The sequence below is a fragment of the Orbilia oligospora genome, assembly GCF_000225545.1.
Source record: "Orbilia oligospora ATCC 24927 unplaced genomic scaffold scaffold00169, whole genome shotgun sequence".
Taxonomy (NCBI): Eukaryota; Fungi; Ascomycota; class Orbiliomycetes; order Orbiliales; family Orbiliaceae; genus Orbilia; species Orbilia oligospora.
The window spans coordinates 541,925-560,636 of NW_011645726.1; the positions used below are offsets into that span (position 1 = coordinate 541,925).

The 18,712-nt window shown below is 43.8% G+C and overlaps 9 protein-coding genes across 9 annotated transcripts; 4 read left to right on the plus strand and 5 right to left on the minus strand.

Moving 5' to 3' along the window:
- Window positions 1-355: 355 nt before the first annotated feature.
- AOL_s00169g156 (uncharacterized protein) lies at window positions 356-1,540 on the plus strand (the record flags this gene model as incomplete). Its single annotated transcript, XM_011127513.1, has 1 exon — window positions 356-1,540. One exon carries the CDS (start codon window positions 356-358, stop codon window positions 1,538-1,540), a length of 1,185 nt encoding a protein of 394 aa, XP_011125815.1.
- A 332-nt stretch (window positions 1,541-1,872) lies between these two features.
- On the minus strand, window positions 1,873-2,808 carry AOL_s00169g157 (uncharacterized protein; the record flags this gene model as incomplete). The annotated part of the gene is made up of 1 exon (XM_011127514.1): window positions 1,873-2,808. One exon carries the CDS (start codon window positions 2,806-2,808, stop codon window positions 1,873-1,875), a length of 936 nt encoding a protein of 311 aa, XP_011125816.1.
- A 1,098-nt stretch (window positions 2,809-3,906) lies between these two features.
- On the minus strand, window positions 3,907-4,487 carry AOL_s00169g158 (uncharacterized protein; the record flags this gene model as incomplete). Its single annotated transcript, XM_011127515.1, has 3 exons — window positions 3,907-4,039; window positions 4,105-4,175; window positions 4,242-4,487. 3 exons carry the CDS (start codon window positions 4,485-4,487, stop codon window positions 3,907-3,909), a joined length of 450 nt encoding a protein of 149 aa, XP_011125817.1.
- Window positions 4,488-6,862: 2,375 nt separating this feature from the next.
- AOL_s00169g159 (uncharacterized protein) lies at window positions 6,863-7,849 on the plus strand (the record flags this gene model as incomplete). The annotated part of the gene is made up of 1 exon (XM_011127516.1): window positions 6,863-7,849. The coding sequence occupies one exon, from the start codon at window positions 6,863-6,865 to the stop codon at window positions 7,847-7,849; it is 987 nt and encodes a 328-aa protein (XP_011125818.1).
- Window positions 7,850-7,913: 64 nt separating this feature from the next.
- Window positions 7,914-8,943, minus strand: AOL_s00169g160 (uncharacterized protein; the record flags this gene model as incomplete). The annotated part of the gene is made up of 2 exons (XM_011127517.1): window positions 7,914-8,365; window positions 8,580-8,943. The coding sequence occupies 2 exons, from the start codon at window positions 8,941-8,943 to the stop codon at window positions 7,914-7,916; spliced, it is 816 nt and encodes a 271-aa protein (XP_011125819.1).
- A 504-nt stretch (window positions 8,944-9,447) lies between these two features.
- AOL_s00169g161 (uncharacterized protein) lies at window positions 9,448-11,572 on the plus strand (the record flags this gene model as incomplete). The annotated part of the gene is made up of 6 exons (XM_011127518.1): window positions 9,448-9,760; window positions 9,823-9,863; window positions 9,921-10,527; window positions 10,584-10,693; window positions 10,747-10,893; window positions 10,961-11,572. The coding sequence occupies 6 exons, from the start codon at window positions 9,448-9,450 to the stop codon at window positions 11,570-11,572; spliced, it is 1,830 nt and encodes a 609-aa protein (XP_011125820.1).
- A 658-nt stretch (window positions 11,573-12,230) lies between these two features.
- On the plus strand, window positions 12,231-13,517 carry AOL_s00169g162 (uncharacterized protein; the record flags this gene model as incomplete). The annotated part of the gene is made up of 1 exon (XM_011127519.1): window positions 12,231-13,517. The coding sequence occupies one exon, from the start codon at window positions 12,231-12,233 to the stop codon at window positions 13,515-13,517; it is 1,287 nt and encodes a 428-aa protein (XP_011125821.1).
- Window positions 13,518-14,000: 483 nt separating this feature from the next.
- Window positions 14,001-15,233, minus strand: AOL_s00169g163 (uncharacterized protein; the record flags this gene model as incomplete). The annotated part of the gene is made up of 2 exons (XM_011127520.1): window positions 14,001-14,885; window positions 14,973-15,233. The coding sequence occupies 2 exons, from the start codon at window positions 15,231-15,233 to the stop codon at window positions 14,001-14,003; spliced, it is 1,146 nt and encodes a 381-aa protein (XP_011125822.1).
- Window positions 15,234-17,506: 2,273 nt separating this feature from the next.
- On the minus strand, window positions 17,507-18,529 carry AOL_s00169g164 (uncharacterized protein; the record flags this gene model as incomplete). The annotated part of the gene is made up of 1 exon (XM_011127521.1): window positions 17,507-18,529. The coding sequence occupies one exon, from the start codon at window positions 18,527-18,529 to the stop codon at window positions 17,507-17,509; it is 1,023 nt and encodes a 340-aa protein (XP_011125823.1).
- Between the last annotated feature and the right edge of the window lie 183 nt (window positions 18,530-18,712).

Here is an 18,712-nt window from a genome sequence, read left to right on the forward strand (position 1 = left end):
TTCATACTCCCGCACGTGGATGCGCTGATTAATATTATTTGTCCGGCCGAAACAATCAGCTACCTCTCTAGCGAGATTATATATACCTAGCATTTACCGCTTTAAATTCAACTGTACCACAAATATTAAATATTCCCATTCGGCCACATCTATTGACATACCTCTATTCCACTTCATTCCACCCGCGCCTAGTCTCAAGGTTCTTACTTGAACTAGTTTCATGATCAACTTTTCTTCTCTCTCTAACGCAGATCTTATAGATCTTCGATTTTGGATTAGGGACTCGAAGGCCATTGTATTAGCAATACAGCCCCATCCTTCCCCAACGGCCACAAGCGCGGCCGAATTTTATCCAATGGTAGAATCAATATACCTACCTCTTTACCATCATCCAGACTCGGACTTTAAAGCCGAGGGAATAGGGAAACCATATCCCTATCGTGCTCCCGCCAAAGTGCCCCTCTCTAGAGCTCTCACCAACAAAAACGCAACTATCCCGATACTGAACATCCAAGGGCCTGAATGGGATATCGAGCCGCATAGGGCGTTATATATCAACGAGATATTAGAACATATCCTATCATTCGTCGTTGATCACCATTTGATGACAACTAAAGAAGAAAATTATTCTTGCAAAGATTCGGATGGATTCTGGGATCTCATTAGGTCTTGTCGAATGGTGAATAAGCGTTGGAAAAAGTTAATCGATATCTCGCCCACTCTACAAAAACAAATTTGGTTGTTAAAACAATATAGAATTCAAGAACGGATTGTCGGACCAGCAGGTCTCATTTCTGCCCTTGAGGCGAGCTCCAAACTCTTTGTTAAAGAACTCAAGTTGGAGGAAGAGAGGCCAAGGATAACGCTCTGCTATCCCTTTCTCGCGTGGTTATTCCGCACCATCCGAGAACTGACAAGAATTGAAGTAGAAAGGTGCATCGAAAATAGTACTGATGATAGTCAAATTGATTTAGAAGACCTTAATATTGATTGGCGTCAAGTCAAGGAGCGTTTTGCTCTTTCGAGATTTCCGAATGTCTTCTTTACCGACCCTCCAATCTCTGAAGCTAGATTGCATTTCGATACCAACCATCCCATCGTGTGGCCAACAGCGACGAGTGGGTCGACTACTTTGACACTCGGGGAGATGGAGATCGTGAATGGTCATGGTGTTTCGATCCGCGGAGTCAGGTGTATCTCTTCGGTCCGCCCGGACGGAATACTTCGTAATGGAGTTCTTATTTCGAATAAAAAGGGTGTCACGCTGCACGATATCATCTACGCATTCGACGAGTATATAAAGATGGCAACAGACCCGGAATGCTGGTGGAATAAGGGAAAAACTACCCCGTGGCAGTTAAGGTGGCTTAGTGTCGGAACCGTTACGATGTACCCGGAGCGGGAGGATTCTACGGTCATTGGTGCTTGTGAGGTCCATGGGGTTTTTGACCTGGTGGAAATGGATGAGCACGATCGGGACGAGTTCAAAATTTATGATTTAACTATTGAAGAAAAAGTAGAGAAAAAATCCGAACAATAATTATTTTTCAAATTACGTCTAGATGAGGGGTATGATATCCTCACTAGCCTGTAATAATTGGTACTGTGTGTTAGTAAGTTCAATCGAAAAACTGTTATAATTTCACGAGAGGCCTACTAGGTTATCATTAGCGAAATTATCGCCATCGTATGTTTGGAGGGTATTTCGATACAGCTCTTGATCTTAAGCTTTTACATGGTGAGGGGACACCTGAGGTCTCGAGAGGAGGTCAATTGACTAGCACTAGGCTTGGCTTAAGTACACTCGACTATTCCTGTGCCAAATTCTGAAGAAAATTAGAAGTTAAAGCATCCTTCGAATAACCTTGAACTTTAGTCTCGTCTCTGTCCTGCATAGAGTTTAGACTTATTTGAGATTTCATATGTCTGTGTTTCTCCTAGCTCACCCGTCATGAAAGAGCCATATCGTGTTGTTAAAGCCCAGCAATTCACTTGGTCTCCCGGGCCCGCTTCTTGTTCTATCTGCCTGAAAATCCCGACTTTCATTTCTCTGAATATATTGCTCTTCACAGGATCGGGGTTGTAATATAACTCCTTGAATTTCGGGTCCATCAGTGTTGCTATGGCTTCGATAATATTCTTGACCGTCACACCGTTCTCATGTCTGACAATGAACGACTGGGACGGGTTACTCCAACCATTCATGTGACTGACCCATATAGCGGAAATATGTTCTGACTTGCACAATTCCGGGTGAATGGCAGCTTCCAATTTTCCGAGTTCGATCAAAACTTCAGTTGTTGGAGGGTTTGAGAAATAGGATGACGGAAATTTGTCCTGGATGTATTGGTCGTGAAGGTTTCGTATATCACGTGCGCCCTCGTCGCGAAAACACCCAGGAACTCGCCAAGCGAGCCAAGAAATAAACGGATAGTTAATGGTCGGATAGAACTCTCCTTCCCGGACAAAAGTTCGAACTTGACAGTTGAATGGACTTTTCTGGTATTCAACTGGAGGTATTGGTTGTGTGTCGTTGCATTTCCAAAGCTTTCTGGAAATGGATGGCGAGGTGTCCACGATGCCCTTCCAGAACTTGCAAACAAGGCTGCAGTGGTACAAATCAATCAGGCTGTCGGCGTCCTTGACAGACTTGAAGTTTCTCCGCCCGAAGAAGGGCCAACGGGCAACGTGGCAAAGAATTAGCTCTAAAAGTTCGGGGATGCTTAGAACTGATGAAGCATTTCTAGCCACTTCGACACATTCTTTCGTGGAGGAGGTCGCCTTTTCTATCGGGCGTTCTTGTGACATCTGTAACCTGATTAGTCATACGGTCGTTAAGGTGCGATAGGTGAGGGGCATACCTGAAAGCTTTGATGCCGACGGGATCTAGTACTTATAAAATCCCAAAACCAAGGCGTAAGTACTTCTTCTTGTGTATGTAGAGCTAGCTACACTTTCTGGAGGTTGATTAGGGACGTGATGTTGCGCGACCAAGCTGCGAATCCGAAAGCTGTCAATTGGATGGCCCATACAACGTTATATAACACATCAACGCATTTCGAACACTACCCCTGAGCAATAAACATTAAAAAGGTCAGGACTAGATTTCAAAGACGACATCAAACATCAAATTCTTGCATTAAAAGAATCAGAGTTCTATTCTAATATCGACCTGACTCGCTAAATACTTTGGCAAGACATTGGACCGTGGCAACCAGTCGTCTTGAATTCTTTTAGCATGCGTTGTCGCTATTCCTCTAAATAGGCTTAGATCAAAGGGACTTTTAGTTAGACTACCATATATAGTTAACGAATTTCCCGAGCTTCATAGCACTAAGCCTGAAGAAGTAATTGATATATTTGTATTACATCCTATTCGGGAAAGTTGGGCCAGAACCATAATGATCTCAGAACCGCATTGTGGATTACGGGTCCGAAGTGCGAATACTATTTTTGTTCTCGGTTGGCAATAGACGGCTACTACGTCGTCGTCACAGTCCTCTACACTCTTTGAACAGCTGATGCAAAGATTATATAGAACGCAAAGTCAAATGTTTAAATTTCCTTTATCTATTCCTAGCCTTAGCAAATGCAAATTATTGTCTCTGCGTGGCTGCGAAACCGTGAACAAAAACCGGCAATATTATTTAAGCCCTAAATACAAAACCAAACTATATAGTAAGGCTTGCAAACGGTTTTTCGTATTTTGAAGTTAACAATTTAGAAAGATAAATATATAATGTTTATTAGAATTCTCGGCATCTTGGCGCGGGGAAATGCGGGGGAGGAGTCCGATCAAAATTAAACCTAGCATATCTTATATACAGCCCCCGCTGCGGATTTGAAAAAAACAGACCATCCAACTGGGCGGAAGGAGCGACAGAGGAGAAGAACAAAAGAGAAGATTTAAGCATTCAGAGCAACTGTTGATTGCCACAGAAGGTTGGAAATAGCGGCGATACCAACACCCCATACCAGCGACCTCAGAGCCGAGAGCTTTAGGGTAGAGATGTTAACGTATAGGATGCTATACAATACTCTGTTGTTTTGGAATATATTAGCTGAGTATTTCGAAACCCCCAGAACGGAAGCCGCGAAACATACCTCGATCCCAAGAATATTAAAGCATGATCATTAAGCGATTTGATAGGTAATTGTGCTAGGTTCCCCGCAAGCTATTCCTTAAATTAGTATAAACTCTCTATAAGGTTGAAATCGCTGGACAAGCGAAAAATACTGACCACAGCAAGCCCCCAAAATCCCAAGATCTCCAGTCCATTGTCCGAAGCAGCCTGTGCCCTCTGTGAACGAGCAAAGACGTCAGGCGGTAACTGAGCCCTTAAATCGTCCCATTGGTTTCTAGGATTCGCATTATCGAAGTAAACATTCCTTCCAGCAGTATTGACAACTGCAACGCCGTATGTGTGGACACCCATGGAGATACCCCATGTTCCAAGGATAGAGAGGAGAGACCAGTTGTAAGACATCTTAGTATAGTAAAAGTAATAGATTTGACTAGTTTGATAGAGTGTATGGTGATTTAGTATGGCGATATGTATATTTGAGATGGCATCAGTGAGGAAATAGGTACCTTCTTAAACGATCTCCACCAGCAGGTGGTGTTGGAGAAGGTTGTGTTGAGGCGAAGCTGGAACTCGGCCAGATTGTTGCACCGCCAGCCGTGGCACTGACACTTTTGCCTAGAATTGGCGCCTAGGCGCATTCTCCAAGCAGAATTCACGGACAGTCTCTTCACAGAGCTCCGATGTTAACGTTAACATGTTAGCGCTGCCGTTTTGGTGGTCGTAATGAAAAGCCTCTCGGGTTATATCTTAACGTTATGCAGTCGAGTTTCGGGTTTCGACGTTCAGATAGAAACGTTTCTCAATTTAAGACACATGGAAGCCGACATAAAATATCTAGTAGACTTTCATCCGGCGCATCTGAAACCATTCGCTGGTTCGCCGCAATTATGTTAATTGCGCGCGCAAATAGAGTTTTTGAATCTTTGACAAAAGTTGCTTTCGGTCATGATAACGGCAAACAGGCAAAATCCTAAAGTTTCCGTGCATAATAGTTGGAAGTATAATTGAAGACATTTACTCTTAGAATCGTATGCATCGTCATGCGAGATCGATCCTGATCCTGATCGCATATTCGGAATCTGGACGAAAGAAATCTTGGCTGGCGGTCGAGTGTTCTAATAGACGATTTCACAAAAAATTAAAATTTCAGTCTGTAACCTGCAAACCGATACCCTCAACCATCTTGCATTGCAAGAGGTGTCCTTAGACCATACCACCGCCTAGAATTACTACCGTGAAACGACCCATCACGACACCATGATATCATCCAATCGTGAATATTCCGGTCGCAAATTCTCTAGAAAAGCAGTCCCGACCATGCAGGTTTATGCGACGACCCCTACCCATCAATCTCAATTTCGGCTGCGGTTCATTGACCGAGCCAATCTTCCGAAGACGTCTAACTAGTTTGGTCTTAGTGTGCCGAAATGTGATGTTGAAGCCGACGACCGCCAAAAGAAATGAAGCAATAGTTGAATAAACCGTTGGTATTAACAGCTCAAATATGCCAAAAAAAATACCAAATTTTGAGAAAAGAGCCAAGAGCTGTATGCCCAGTAAACTACATCGTCAAAACTCTAGAGTTTTTCAGAGAAGCGGCGTGAACAATGCTTCTCAGTACGATATTGACCTCGTCGTAGCCACGTCCGCCACAATGTAGCCTACTCCACCCAACACAAACTCCATGGCGATAATTCCTAGCCTCAAGTTGACGTTGAAACTTCCTAAGCTCACACATAGGTTTTGAAGGTACCAAGGTAGGTCTCTTCGTGTTTATATAATGCTTACTCGATATAGTTCGAAGGAGCCGAATATCCGTTGTTGCCATGTTTTCTGTAGCATTCGGCGCTTTGCTTGTTTGCGCCACAGAACGCAAAGCGAGGAGCGCTGCTTCTTTTTATATTTGCCATACATTTATATATCGACGAACTAGACCACCGCTGGCCCTGAAACAAAAAAAAGGGAGACAAAGCTAACCACACAGGTCCGGAGCCAGAGAGTAAAAGCCACTGACAATTTTCTTAATATTAGTAGCTAGAGAGTCGAGTATCTTGATGCGTACGGTGCGTGGCTGCCAACGGCTACAAACACCTTGTCGGCAGACATATCAAAAGCGGAATAGCCGATCCTAACGATACATTAAAAATCACTAAATTCCCAGTTTTACATCTCGAATTACAACTTTTAAAACCTGAAACCAATTCTGGGTTCACGGGCTACAGCTCCAACTGGAAAAGCCAAGCCTGTCTTTGACGGGGATGCTGCGTTGGCTGGGTATCATTGAAGCCATTTTATACCCCGAAGAGGAAATATCCCAAAAAGGCGAGGCAAAGCTCCATTCGTCGCAGCTCTCATGCCATCCCACCTTGCATGGCCCCTCCCAATCAAAAACCAGCTAATCGCTACCCAGTACTGGTATCCACATCCTATACGACCATACATTCCAGCTATCGGATCCGAAATAACAGCGCTCTCCGTCAGAAAGCGGTGTAGTCTATATCATGCGGGCTAAGTGTACTGTACATGCATTGGCAATAAAAGATGTGTAGCTCCCCTCCGGATTCCCAGAGGGAATCCCCTCTTCCTTTCTAGCTAGGTTTCTTCTCCCACTGTCTTTACTCCTCTGTGGCAGTCACTCCTTCGCCATCCAGCCATCCAGAGGAGCCCAAGTTCCCTACTCACACTCGTTTGAACCTATTTATCGACCTGATGCGTACCTGACCAACTCCGACTAGTAGTATTCAATCTCGAAAATATATAAATAATATACTACAGTAATGGCCCGCCGTAAGAACCGGGGCTGTTGCTTCGGTCTCTTCGACTGCTTCTCATTTCTATTTCGCAAACCTCCCGTCGGTGGAGAAAAGTTATTGGATCACCCCGAGATCATCGCCGGCATCCTTTCCCATCTCCCTCCGAAGGATTTGTTAAAGGATATCCGTTTGGTCCATCCGGTCTTCTACGACATCGCAACAACTTCATCCCATCCGATCGTACAATGGAAAACCTGGATGTACGCCCACCCCGACATCCCCCGTGGTCTGGATTACTCGCGAATGTATACTCCTAACGTTGGGCATGAGTTTGCATATAACCCACCCCGACCATCCCGCGAGATATCGATGATGTTATTACCCATAATCAACAAACTCTGGCTTCGGATTATCGAGGACGTCAAACGTGCGCATGATGAGTTGGGATTCAAACCCGGGAAGGAAAAGGATTATACCCCATTGCTGGAGAACGGAAACTACTCCGGTTTGGACGACTTGGTTGGCGACCCTCCTCACGATGTGGACTGGTATATCGAGAAACAGTTATTGGTGGATATGCCGCATACGATTAGTCAAATGCAAGTTACTCGACCGGCATTGACGGAGGCGGTGAATATCAGCATGAGATGTTTTAGGTGTTGTAGCCGAACGTGTACTTATACAGTCTCGTTCGCGTCGCCGACGGATGGGTTGAGGATTAAGGATTTTGTGACGATGTTGGTGCATGGATTGTTCGATTGGGACCATGGGGCTTGTTCGCAGTGTCTTTGGAATCATAACAGCGTGCATTGCGCCGTTGCTATGGAGGTTTCTGGAGTGGCGGACGAAATTGGCGAAGGAAGAGTGTGGTACGACTATGTTGGTGGAAAGCAGGTTGGAGAGGAGGGCAGAGGGATGTTTAATATCTTGAGCCTGAGTCTTTTGGCGGATGGAGGGGGCAAAACGTGGGGGAGGGGAGGCGAGTTTCAGAACAAACAACAAACAGTATAAGGAGGATGAAAAGGAGCGCGTCTGGTGGTATCGAGAGGAAGAAAATTAAACAAAAATACGGGAACTATTGAAGATGAAAGGAAGGGGGTACAAATATCATAAAACTGCCGACGCCAAATTGACAACCTTCCTCGCGGCAGTGCATGCCTTCCTGCCAAGGCTTTTCCGGAGTCGGGTGCAACCCATCACAGGTCTGGATTTCTTCGAAACCGCATTTGGTATATACCCTTTTTCCGGCCCGGGAAGCTTCAAGAGCACATGGAAGGCCTTCCTTTATCGACTTGTTAACGCCCCATCGTACCAATGCTTCACCGATACCCCGACGCTGATATGCCGGATCGACTACCAATATATTAAGGTGCAAGTGGTTTTCAAATTGTGGCATTTGCTTGACAAGGTTTTCGGTTTCTTCGAAGACTTTAGCCATAAGATCTATGGCTGGCTTGTACGCCGACGGGTTCGGGAAAAGAAAGTTATTCAAACTTTCGTGAAGAGCGAAAAGGTTGCGTTCAGATTCTGTATATATAAACCATTTTTTGGGAGTTTCATTGTCTTAGTCATTTATTTTGTCTAGCGTATTTTTTTTATATTTTTCTTTTACATCTTCTTTTCAAATACTTATGGGCTTATAGTGTGATCGATGCTTGATGATGATATGAATATAAAAACATAAATCACAGCTTCTACGCATCACTACTATATCAGATAGGAATATTTAAATATAACTTACTCTGCAGCCAATTATCTCGTCCCTTTACAGCTTCAGCCGTTCCAGGACCCCTTCTCTGCCACGTCGAGTATCCTACAGGAACTTCAATACCATTATCCGTTATATATGCAACAACAACCCAGATTGTCGGATCTAGTAATTCGTTCCCGAGATACCGCCAGAACATATGTCGATGATGGGCAGGATATTTATGACGAGTCGGATATCGCCAACCAAAAGTCTGGTCATCTCGAAATGCGGTTGTCGCGATTTCCAACAGCCTGTTGGTGAGCTTTGGGTTTGCGTTGCGTTGGGTGATTATTTTTAGGGTGATGTCGCTCTTGCCGGGTACCGCCGGCGTCGATGTCGGAGATGCCATGAACATTTCTTGGATTCAGTATACTACAATTTGCGAGCTTGGGCCAATTGAGTGATTGGAGTTAATATTATCATGAAAGAAGCTTTTTATGCTTAGCCAAGTGTTCTTATATCGTTAACTACTTGACCTCGCTGACTCACGACTTCGAACCCTGTCCCCTTCAGGCCAGGTAGCTGCAAAGTTTTTACTCGATCTGTAGTACGCATGTAACGTCGCAGACAAATCCAAATTTGAAATAGTCGCTTATCGGCGGTTCCAAATCCCTTCACAATTCTTCTTACGAAAGAAAAAAAAAAAAAAACTAAAGTTCCAAGCCCGTGACTTCCGCTAGCTCCAGGAAACTTCCGGCTTTTTCGAACTCTCCTAACGAGAGACCAGTCAAGGCCAGAGACGATCTTCTAGAATATTACCGGATTCGGCCGGTTACCTGATCTAGCTCAACTACCGGGGCAGGGATCCACCTGTGTCACCATTAGCACCCCGCTTTTTTTTTAGCCTATATCTTCAACGATGTTCGGCCTTCTCGGCCAGCTCGTACCCGCTGTTCTCGCAGCTACAGCTTATGGTACCTTTAGAAATGGTACCTTTAAACCAGCTACTGAACCTAGCGGGCCGGGTTTGTATTGTACCGGACCCGACATGGTATATACGGGGTTTGAGGACATAATTTGGACTTCCCCGGAGATGACAACCTGCTTTGAGGTTCTTGCGGATGGGAAATTTGGAGAGTTTTGGAAGAGTAGAGATGAGCTTTCCTGGTGGCGGAAATTGTGGATTCGGGAGGTTGACGGATGGGTGTTCCCGGGATTCTGGGATGGACATGGTATGCATTCGATGCACACCAGTCGGCCATATGTTATGTCTATAAGCTAATCTTTCTAAAAGCACATCTTGTACAATACGGCATGATGGAAGTTGGAGTAAAGGTATCTATCGATTCCATCACTATTAGAACCTAAACCGACACTAAAAAAAAAACATAGGCATACGACCAAACAGTCCCCCAAATAATAACGTCAATCCTCAACTACCTCGAAAAAGACCCAACCTACGGCACCCGTCCAAAATGGGTTCTCGGAACCGGATGGGATCAAGCATACTTCGGTGGTAACATGCCAACCGCCGAAGACCTCGTTTCAAATCCATTATTAACAAATCTATACATCGCTTTATACCGGGTCGACGTCCATTGTATCTGGGTCTCGCCCGCTGTGCTACGATTACTCCCAGATCCATTACCGCCTACTCCACCAGGGGGGTCAATTCCATCTAACGGTGTCTTCTGCGATAATGCAATGGATGATATGATCATCCCACTAATCCCTGAGATCACAGAAGAAGATATTGAGAACTTCATCACAACTGCGGTATCATCTCTTCATTCCGTAGGACTCGTGGGAATAACCGATGCTGCAACTGCAATGAAGGAGGTACCGGTATATAAACGTCTCGCGGAGTCAGGGAAGTTAGACTTCAGAGTTTATGGTATGGTTGAGTGTATAAAGAGGAATACGTTTTGTGATGTGGATAAATACCATTTTGATGATAAAGACGGACAGTTTACTTTGACTTCGGCTAAGATATTTGCTGGTAGGATTGTGATAGCACTGTTTTGGTATAAGGGAATATTGCTAATAGAATTATAGATGGTGCGCTGGGATCGTGGGGAGCTGCACTAATTGAACCTTATAGCGATCAGCCAACTCGGGGATCGATGCTGATTAATGAAACGAGATTGGCAAATGTTGTTTCTCAGGTATTTTCTCCATATCGCCAATGATATATACAAACTTCTAACTTTCAAAACAGTGGTACGCCGCAGATTGGCAAGTAGGCGTCCATGCCATCGGTGATGCAGCAAACAGAGCGGCTCTAAATGCCTTCGAAATAGCAATGAAACTTCATCCAGACATCGACGGCGACCGAAAATTCAGGATCGAACATGCCCAAATTATTGTTAGTGGTCCCCCCCAATCTATAAATCCTAGTTTCAAAAAAAACTAACAGACTTTCCATCATAAAGCACCCAGAAGACCAAATCAGACGTATTGATATCTGCAACAAGGCGGGCGTTACACTCGAAAGCTGCATAATCCCTTCAATCCAACCAACCCACGCAACATCCGACATGGCATACGCTCTCTCCCGTCTCGGTCCAAAACGTTTGAAAGAATCGGCATATAGAATGCAATCCCTCTTCCCTAAACCAGAAATTGGAGAACCTTTCCCGCCATATCCAGTCCTTGGCTCCGATTTCCCCGTCGAACCACCTTCTCCGATCGAGGGGATGTATGCTGCCGTTACTAGATGTAGTCCTAGACATGAAGATTGCGAAAGAGATGCCGTTTGGGATAGTGAGAAGCTTGATAGACTACAGGCGGTTCAAGGGTTTGGGAGGAATGTGGGGTGGGGGATGCTGGAGGGGTGGAGACAGATAGGGCAGTTGGGCGGTTGGGCTGATTGGGTCGTTCTTGATAACAGCTTGTTCGACAAAAAAGTGAATTTGAGGAAGGTGAAGGTTAAGGAGACGTGGATTGGTGGGAAGAGAGTGTTTAAAAGAGAGTCTGAGGAGAAACAAGAGGAAGAGAAGAAGCAGGAGAAACCGGCGTTTGAGGGTATTAAAGCACAGACGTAGAATATCCATAGATCTATTGATCTCCTCAACTAAGAAATATAGATTGAAGAATAGAAAGACATTAGCTAGATCTCAAAATATAATAATCTTAGGTATACTAGTTTATTAGCCACAGGAAGTAATAAAGGAGTAACTTGAGATGGCCCAGGAGGTAATACATACTATATATAAACTCGAGGGCCCCGCATTAAATTGCGTTTAAAAGTTCTAGATATCCAGACGATTGATGCTCTCACTGTTTCACCAGATCTTATCTCAATATCCCACCACAACCACAGAAAATAAAATCTGAATACCATTTACACCACCATCTTGCACACTAACACACTTCAACATTGCACAACTACACCATCAACAACCATCACTGTGCAATCCTCTAAAATACTGTCCAAACCCGACGTCACATCACAAACTTACCCTCCAAAAGTTTCCCTCGCAAGACATTCTCACAAGTATTTAAATAACGACATTCTGATACTAACCCAATACATCCCTCCGCAACTCCTCATTTATCTAATCACACATATGTACGTTATCAAATCTCTCTCATAATATTATTCTACGACAAAATCTCAAACATAAATATCAATAATCTCAAAAACAATTTAAAAGTCTCTAATGAGACATGAAGCTCAATATTAAAAAGCCAGCCAAAAAGATGGCTAAAAGGCTAGCGAAGAAGGTTCACAAGGTATTTAAAAGGGAGAAAGTAGCTCCCTCAACTGCTAACATCACTCCACTCACAGGAGGGGTTGGTGCAAATATTCTTATCTGTAGTACACCTCCTGTCACAAGCACTAGCCCTGTGAACCCCAATTTGTCAATTATACCACGAACTCCAAGAATAGCTTTCATGATGTCGAACCTTAATGGCCCTTCTAACGGAATTCAGGCTCCAAACGTGCTAATCAGTGCTCCAGCTGTAGACCCAACTTCCCAAACCTCACCACAAGGTCTAATAGTTGCCCAAAATACACATAACGAGGTACAGCTCCCTCCCCTACGAGGCTCCAACGCAAAGTCTACAGTGTTCACAGCCTACGAGCTCCTCGAAAACATCTTAAAATACACAGCACCACAAGAACTACACCTCCTCCGCAGAGTAACAACCGCACTCGACGAAGTGATCAAATCATCAATAGTGATCAAGTACATCACATTCAAACTAGCACGAATCCCCCGTAGTCTACAAGAAGAACCACAATTCCTAAAATATCACATAGGACCTCAGACCTCAGAGGTACAACTTCACCCATTCGTGGATAGACTCGTACGTAAGTTATGGGAATTCGTATTAGCCTCAGATCCCGACGAAACATCCACTACAGCCGATCCTCTAGTTCAATGGTGCCTTAAGATCCCAGATGATGTGTATGTAACTAGACCACCAGTAAAGACCATGAGCCTCATGCTCAATGATCCCAATAACATCCGTCACATCGTTATCAAATCCCCAGTAGCTGGCGTCACACTTAGACACTTTATCCGTACCTTAGCTCGTCCGCTTATGAGAAGATACGAAGAATTGATCTCGTCAAACCAAAGAGCCAGGTTCCCATTGCCAGATATATGTGCGTCTATCAGGTTTAAATATCCAGTCTCGGGTGTGAGGAATATTAACAACCAGCGAAATGATGATAATATTGACTTGGTACAGTATCGACAGGACTATGGCGCATATTTTATCACTAGGAATCAAAATACTTACTGGTTTTGGAGTGCTAATGATGGAGAGGCTATTCCGGGGATGGGGGAGCTTCGACGTACGGTTTGGAATATGCCGATTCATGAACGGAGCAGAGAAGATGTTACTGTTATTTGGAGTCCGGTGCTTAAGTTGAGTTTTTGGAAGAGGGATCCTAGTAATAAGAAGAGTATGGTCAGTGCTGAACGTAGGGGTGCTGTTCATTTGACAGGGGGGTGGGATGTTAGATGGGGTAGGTAGATGGATTACGATATTTTTGGTAGGAGGAATCTGGGTGATATTATAAACATGATTGGTTTTTATCGATTTCTTGATTGTATATGATTACTAATATGGAAGGGTAGTTCTTAGGTTTCTAGTTATTTCGAATGCATATGGTTATCGATATCTATTACTAGCTTCATTAAGGAGATATTATTTTCTTTTGCCTCAGACTGTTTAAATTTATACCTGCAAGGAAGCAGCCAGACTTGATCAGATTTACATGCGATATGTGAGCTTTCCGCCTATCATAATACTAGCCTTAGGATAGCACTCGAACTCTAGTTTAGAAGCAATGAAATCATCTATTTTATTGAATCCGCATATGTGCCTCGTCCCGACGCCCACAGTAATTCTCAATTGATCCTTCTGCTATATATACAGCTATACTAACTTCCTGAACTCAAATAATGAAACCTCTCCATCAACCAAAATAATCTTCAAACTAACGCAATCATACTATCAACAAGATATCCCCGCCGGCACATTTATACACTTCGTACTCTTCTTCCCCCCCGTAATACCAACATTCGTCCACCTAAACCCCGTACAAGTACTCGTCCCACACTGCACCTGAACCCTAACCGCATCACTCGGCACACTCCCATAAACATTCTCCAGCACAAAATTCGTAATATTAACCCCATTCGTCGGCGAATTCTTCGTCCCGCCATAAGACTGATCGATAATAATCCCATAATCCACCACATCCGTAACATCCCCACCATTGATCCTAATATTCCTATAAGTAATATCCGACACGGAAGCTACAGCTCCAGAGACAGTTTTGATCCTAATAGCCTGCTGTGATTTCTCCACTACTATATTTTCAAATGTAACGTTTTTGACAACTGCGCCGTCTGCGATTGAACCGATCGATAATCCATGACTACCCGAACAAAAACTATTCGTCATAACTATATTCCTCCCGGTGTTAACATTCATACAATCGTCTTGATTGTATACTCTAACGTTAGTAATAAACACCCCATCCGCATTATTAACATTAAACCCATCGGTATTATGTCCACCAAGGGTATCACCATCCCTATCATCGATCAAGATGTTTTTGACAATAAGGTTGTTAACACGGTTTAGACTGAATGAGTTCTTTGGAGCGTTGAGGATGGTGATTCCGTCGATGATGGAGTCGTTTAGGTTGTTTGCTTTGAAGAATTTGGGTTTGGTTTTACCGCCGCCGCCGCCGAGGCCGTCCCACCAGAGGGCGCCTTGGCCGTCGAGGACGCTGCCTGGGTCGCCTTTGATTGTGATTTTGTTGCCGCTGATGGAGATGAAGGAGCCTTCCCATTCGGAGTAGCCGAAGGTGGTGCGGCCTTTGAAGATTACCTGTTTGTTGAACAGGTGTTATTAGCACCGAGTTTTTGGAAGTTTTGGAAAGTACTTAGGTATATTAAATTGGGTTTTAATGCTTACCGTAGTTCCTTCCTTTAGTTTTTCCAAATTCAATGTAACCCCAGAAGGTACCGCCATATCCGAAATGACGATGGTAGAGCAAGAAGTCTTCGACGCACTTGCAGATAAATGACCATCTGTCCCGCTGAAAGTACACGTAGTCGCTCTCTTTGCAAGTGCATCCTCAAGATTTGGAGCAGCAGTAGGTTCCGGAGCCGGAGCAGCCAGCGCGCTCGCAGCGCAAACCAGTAGGATCGTTAAAAATCTAGATAGAATAGCCATTTTTATTCTCGACCTTTTTTTAATACCACTTAAAACTAAATTTAAGGAGAATGATACGGTAAGTCGTATTAAGCTTTCGCCAACCTATGCCATGGAAATTCACGAGACCCAAGTGTCTATATTTATACAAACCAGTACTAGTATACTATGGTAAATTAATCTTCAAGCCACGGCATCAAGCACCGTCCAAAGATTCGAACCATGGCTCAACTGAACAACGGGCCACGGAACATATCTTAATTTTTGCGCTCTAATCCTTGTGATCCGCTTACGTCGCTGATGAAAGGGGTCCCCTGGATTATAATTACCCCGGATTTTTTCCACGAATAGGGGTGTGGCTTTTAGCCGGTCCGGAAAATTATATACCCCGCGTAACTAGTAATTGTGTTAACACAACTTTCTTTCATCTTAACATTGGCGATCTCATCCAGTATTTTTGGGGTTCAGTTAGAGATAAACTTTTTAAGCGGTCGTTCGGGCCGTTAAAGCCACTATAGTGGGTCTTTTTCTTCGAAGCGAGATTTCATTGTTATGTGTAGATGACGGGGTATATTTCTCTTTACAAGTCTAAAATCAGTCAGTTCTTCTAAATCAGTGTCATTCATTAAAATCTATTGTTCCGTACGAATACAATTTAAAATATCTCCCATATCAAGATACAATCTTTATCCTCAATCATTAACCCCATATCTACCCCCAACCCCACCATCAAACCCCTCAAGAAGCCTCTTCAACCTCCCAACATCCTCCCCAACAGCCCTATCCATCTCCATCTCCGTCACCCAACTCTCCGCCCTCTTCTCCCCAAACACATACTCATCAATACGATTCATCCTCCTCTCCGCCTCCCATTCCCTATTTATCACCAAAACCCTACAAAAGAACGCATGAATAGCGAATAACTCAGGTGAAGGCGACTCCCTCGTCCGACGTATTGTTATTTCCCTTCCGGGGGTTACTACATATTGTAGTTGACTTGTGACGTGAGGACTTAATATTTCGACTGTATAGGTGTCGTAGATAATAGTAGGTGTGAATAGTGATGGTGGTGAGGAGGTGGTTTGTTTGTGGTTTAACCAAAGTTCGAGGGATTGGAAGTAGCCGGAGACGATTAGGTCTATGGTGAGGAGATTTTGGGGGGAGTACCATTCTTGGATGTTTGAAGATAGGGATTTTAGTTTTGTGTGGAGGGGTGGTGAGTGTTTTTTTAGGATTTGGAGGATGGTGTCCTGGTTTTATTATATATGTCAGCCTCCCGATGTGTCCCCGGAAGTTAGTATCAATTGGTTGGGTTATATTAAATTACAGACATATTTAGCCCGTAATCCGTGTCCAGGTTTTGAAGTGAGCTTTTCGAACGGTATGATAGGTGCGATGGTACAAACTGATTTATAAGGTCGGGGGGAGAGACTAGATGTCCATCGGTCTTCTGTTATGATGTTATACTCTGTAGTATCAGGTCGACCGGTTATTAAACAGCATGCATTATCGCGAGCTAAGATCTAGAATATAGAGAATTGATATAATATAATAGGTAGTTAGCTTTTGAAAAAAAGGTTCCTAGATCCTGTCACTGGAGATATTGATTTAAGAGAGAATGTTACCGTTTCTTGGAGAGATTCAAGGGTTTTTTCGGTATGGCAAGGGGAGTTGGGGAGAATTCTTTCCGCCATGATATATAGCTACTCAAGTAGTTATGCGGTATCCTGGGGGAGGGGGTGATACACTTGTTCTAAACCGTTGTGAAGTTGCCGAGGTTGTCAGTGGTGACGATATCTGATATCTGATATATTCTGGGTATACGGTAGGAACAGCTAGTTCAGCGGTCAGAGCATATACTTAAGCCAATGTCTCGAGGTGTGAGTCTTGTATTGTTACCAAATTAAGAAGTTTATGGACGTGTATCCATGGCAAATGGGATATTATTATAATTGAGAGATCACCCGTTGATCTGTACTTATAGAAATGTTATAACGTATAAAGAGACTCCAAGAATAAAGTCGAGTACATTGATTAACTGCGCGGTGTAAACACTGCTTATTTGAATACAACGTTTGATCTCAAGTCCTTTCCACGTGATCAATCAGCGGTATGTATAAGAATAATTTAATCAATAGTGTGTCGACTCCTATAAACTCTATTCACACTTTATTAATGCTGATTTGCTTTCACAATAATATTATATCTCTATGATCTCTATCAGAGGCATTTATTATTCTCAATGTCATTCCTGATCCTGGTTGTAGTGTTCGTCTGACCCTTTTTCGGAAGGATCACCATGCATTCTCATCAGCAGGAAATATTTCATCCTCAGAATCCGCCACCCAGCTGTCCGAAGACTCTACATCTTCTTCAACAGCTGAATATTTATTCGAATCCTCGCCACCAAGTTCATCATGTTTCGTCGGATCAGCGCAGAAATGACCGAGCCTGACAAACGACCCATTCACAAAAGCCCGTCTCCGACAGAATACCTCTATATTCTCCAACTTCCTAAACCACGGCAGGCTTTTATCCAAAGTCTCCAGATTCTCATCAAACCATAATCCACAACAATAATTATCCCAATCCCAGGGCCGCGATATTCCAGGAATATGTTTTTTGACTGACTTAACGAACGCCTCTTCAATGGCCTGCTGAACACGATGCCGGTGGGCCTCTTCAATGACCCACTGATTAAAATCCTGGGGGTTTTCACCGTACTTCAGGTCTCGGACCGTATACTCCCATTGACCGGGGAGTTCCCCTTGATCTTCTTCAGATACGCAAGAATTAAAGGCTTGCATTACCCATCTTTTTATGAAAAGTCCTGAATCAAATAAAAGAAGTTTATTCTTCACTTCACCCAGGTTTAAACTCTTTATCCTGGTCGTATAGCATAACAGTAGTGGGAGTAGCGCTTCGGAATTAACGCCGGATATGATCGCGTCTCGTGTACCATCCGCTAAGCACCAAAATAAACAAGTATCTCCAATCGCCTTTTTTTCAACATCCGTCCATTGCCAATACTTCGTCAAGCTCTTCCTTAGCTCTGCCTCCCTGCGCCGCCAACGGACCGAGATTCTGGATATCTTTCCGCCGAGTGTGTTATCGGCGAGGATAGATCTTATAAGCTTCCATGCTGTCTGGTTCGGTGCATCGATGTAGAATTTGATGTTGAGATTTGTGACTAGCTTTCCGATGGTGTTGAAGCGCTTGCAGGTGCGTTTGGCACGAGATAGGTCTTGGAGATGTAGATTGTAGAAAATTTGGAGGAGGATTTCGTTAGGGATTAAAATTGTGATGAGGGAGAGCATGATGCAGGACCTGCGACAGCTCCTGGGGCGTCTGTGGTGTTTTAAAGGAGGCTGGTTTGGTAATTAGTTATACCGTCAATGCTTTTTTACGGCTGATATCATCTCGATGCCTAGATTGCACCGGTTCGTATCGCCGGTGCGATCTGATTGTGATAGAACGTAAGATGATTGGAGAAGGAAGAG